The sequence below is a fragment of the Sinocyclocheilus rhinocerous genome, unplaced genomic scaffold (genome assembly GCF_001515625.1).
Source record: "Sinocyclocheilus rhinocerous isolate Xijiao unplaced genomic scaffold, SAMN03320098_v1.1 scaffold271, whole genome shotgun sequence".
Classification (NCBI taxonomy): domain Eukaryota; kingdom Metazoa; phylum Chordata; class Actinopteri; order Cypriniformes; family Cyprinidae; genus Sinocyclocheilus; species Sinocyclocheilus rhinocerous.
In genome coordinates this window covers 1748479-1751182 of record NW_015657574.1, presented here as the reverse complement: position 1 = coordinate 1751182, position 2704 = coordinate 1748479, and the positions used below count along the sequence as shown (strand labels likewise).

Here is a 2704-nt window from a genome sequence, read left to right as displayed (position 1 = left end):
CCCTCCAGGACCGAGTTTGGTGACCCCTGATGTAGGGTGACCATACGTCCTCTTTTTCCCGGACATGTCCTGTTTTCGGACCTAAAAAATTGCGTCCGGCCGGGATTTCTAAATCGCCCAAAATGTCCGGGATTTGGCTTTTGCTTTCTACAGTCACCATTCATTGTGTGCGTTTTTGTTTTAGAGCCCTGCGAGGGACTGTTTTAATCCAGCTCCCGCTGAATTTCTTACCATTACCGCCCGCTCCCATGATTTTTGTGTCCAGTCCCGCCCGCTCCCACAAACATTCTAATATTGCATATAATTTTCACGCATCAGGGAGCCGCCATCAATATGCAGAGTATTTAAATCTCTTTTGAATGAGCGCTCGCTGTTCACTTTTGATTTAGCGATCACGTGCGTTCTGTGTAAAGGAAGATCAGATATTTGTCAATGAGCTCAGGATCTGTTGAGCAGCAAATCCTCCAACATGATCTATCAGTCATCTCTCCTCTCAACCTGTGATCAGTGAAATCTGACTCCTGCAGCTCGTGTTAGATGCAGGGTTGTCAAGTCCATGTTTTTTTTTTCGATGGAATTGGGCTACTTTTACAATGTTACCATGGGTTAATTTTCCTGTTTGAAATGTTGCATAAATTACATATGACTGAAATGCTTGTATTGAAACAGTTTGCATTCTGTGATAAAACTGTGCTAGATGTTAAGTTTTGTGAAGGATGGCCACTGGTAGGAAGCTTTTTACCTGTGTATGATCAATATGCATAACAGTGACTGTAAATGTAAAATATGTATTTTAGGTATGGAAATTACATTTTGAGTTTTGATATTTGGGATATGGTCGTTGCGCTACTTTGGGCATTACTTTAACCACCAACCAACCACACCCCAGCCCCCCACACCCACTGTCCTCTTTTTGGAAAACTAAAATATGGTCACCCTACCGGTGAACCTCTTAATCTCAGTCAATTCACCAGAAAGTGAAAGTAAAAACTTACGGATCTTTAGGCATCTGACGCTGCATAACGGCACATATTCTCTCAGAGATGAATCTACTTCATATGCTGATAATGGTTATATAACTGTTTTACTCCATTAATATTTCTCTTGTGGCCCGAACTAGTGAAAAAAATTAGAAGAAACTTATTTCGTGTTAAACAGGTTTCTTTTCGGTGTTTGAAATAAAGCTTATCTTAATTGTCATTGATGATTGCAGTTAATAATTTTAATTATAGGCCAATAATTCATTGTACTGCTAATAAACCTGTTTTAAAAGACCTTTTTAAAAACATTCTCAACGAGGAGTAAGCTAGCCTAATCTTTTATTATCCTCGCAGCGCGTCAGTTATGCGGTGATGTACTATGAAATTAGCCTATTGCAGGGCAAATTAATTGTAATATTAATTTAATAGGCTAATAGAAGTAACTTAATAATAATAATAATAGGCCTAATAATAAGAAGAATATAACAGGCCTAATTGGAAATGCCAAATGCTCTTAATATTGCCAATTAGATATAATTAAAGTGTATAGGCTAAACTTCTTTTATTCAGGAGCAGGACTAGACACCAATGTTCTATGGCATCATGCGAAAACCCCATGTTAGAACCTTTATTTTTAGAGTGTTATTGTACATGACAACAGGGGAAAAAAATCACCTAGGGTTTGCCGAGTTAGGGTTGCATGGTGGTTGTTGTGTAGCTTTGGAGGCAGCTGGCTGTGTGTGGGCATGCACTTGTCGATTCTGCCATGGAGTTACATTTGTATCAGCTAGACTTCGTTCAATAGCTAACTGCAACAGCTGTTCTTCAGACAAGTGTGCATTAGCACTGAAGTCCTCCAGGTCGTCTTTTGTTGTCACTGAAGAAGCCATTGCTGCTGCCATTTTGCACCTGTGATAGTAAAATTCTCAGAAATTTGAAAACTGATGAACATTCAAATAACATAGTTCTAATCAATCACACAAACTGCCAAGAGAATAAATTAATAAAAAATGTAACAATATAATTAAAGGACAGTTAATTAAAATATCAGGTTATTTTCTGGGTTTTGCCATTGATCAGTAAACATTAAAAATTCTGTTTTTCAACTAGACAACTACACAAGTTCCCTTACAAGTCCTAACAACATCATCACTATAATTCATCACTACTATCATTGAGAAGTCCACCTACCTTTCTACAGGATATCAATAATTATACGTTGAATGTGGTGTATGTGGATATTCTCCTTTATCTGTACAGCAGTTGCTGCTGCGTACTTTATGAAGGGTCTCTGAGAGGTCTTGATTTCATGTCACGGTGTAAACAAACTGATTGCCTTATAAATATATCTGCCTGCCTTGCATGTAATTCATTAGAGCATGTCTGGCTTAGATGTGACATGATCTTCCTTACATACAGGTCAAGAGAAGAGCAAGAGATCTGTTTTGAAACTGGGAAAATCACTCTTTCCCCGAAACTAGAAAACAACATTTAACCCTGAACTTCCATAAATTTGTTATAAATGATAATGAAGTTGACAAATCTTGCAGCATCGACTTCATTCAGTGGTTAAATATGCAAAAACTGGAATATATAAATATACTGTATACAAATATGTTTCATGCTTGTGTGAAATAACACATTTCTTTATAATCTCTTAATTTGCAGAATTAGTTTTTTCTTGTATGGAACATTATAGTCTGTAAATATACTGTACATACTCA

At 37.2% G+C, this 2704-nt stretch overlaps 1 protein-coding gene across 1 annotated transcript in view; it reads right to left on the bottom strand.

The window, feature by feature from the left end:
• Positions 1 to 2257, bottom strand: part of LOC107721380 (ankyrin repeat and SOCS box protein 2-like) — an 8449-nt gene extending 6192 nt beyond the window's left edge. Inside the window, exons 1-2 of the mRNA XM_016529375.1 lie at positions 2172 to 2257; positions 1656 to 1889 (exon numbers count right to left, since the gene is read on the bottom strand). Of these exons, the coding sequence (XP_016384861.1) occupies positions 1656 to 1882 (227 nt within the window). The 5' untranslated portion in view covers positions 1883 to 1889; positions 2172 to 2257. The remainder of the gene's footprint in view (positions 1 to 1655; positions 1890 to 2171) is intronic.
• Between the last annotated feature and the right edge of the window lie 447 nt (positions 2258 to 2704).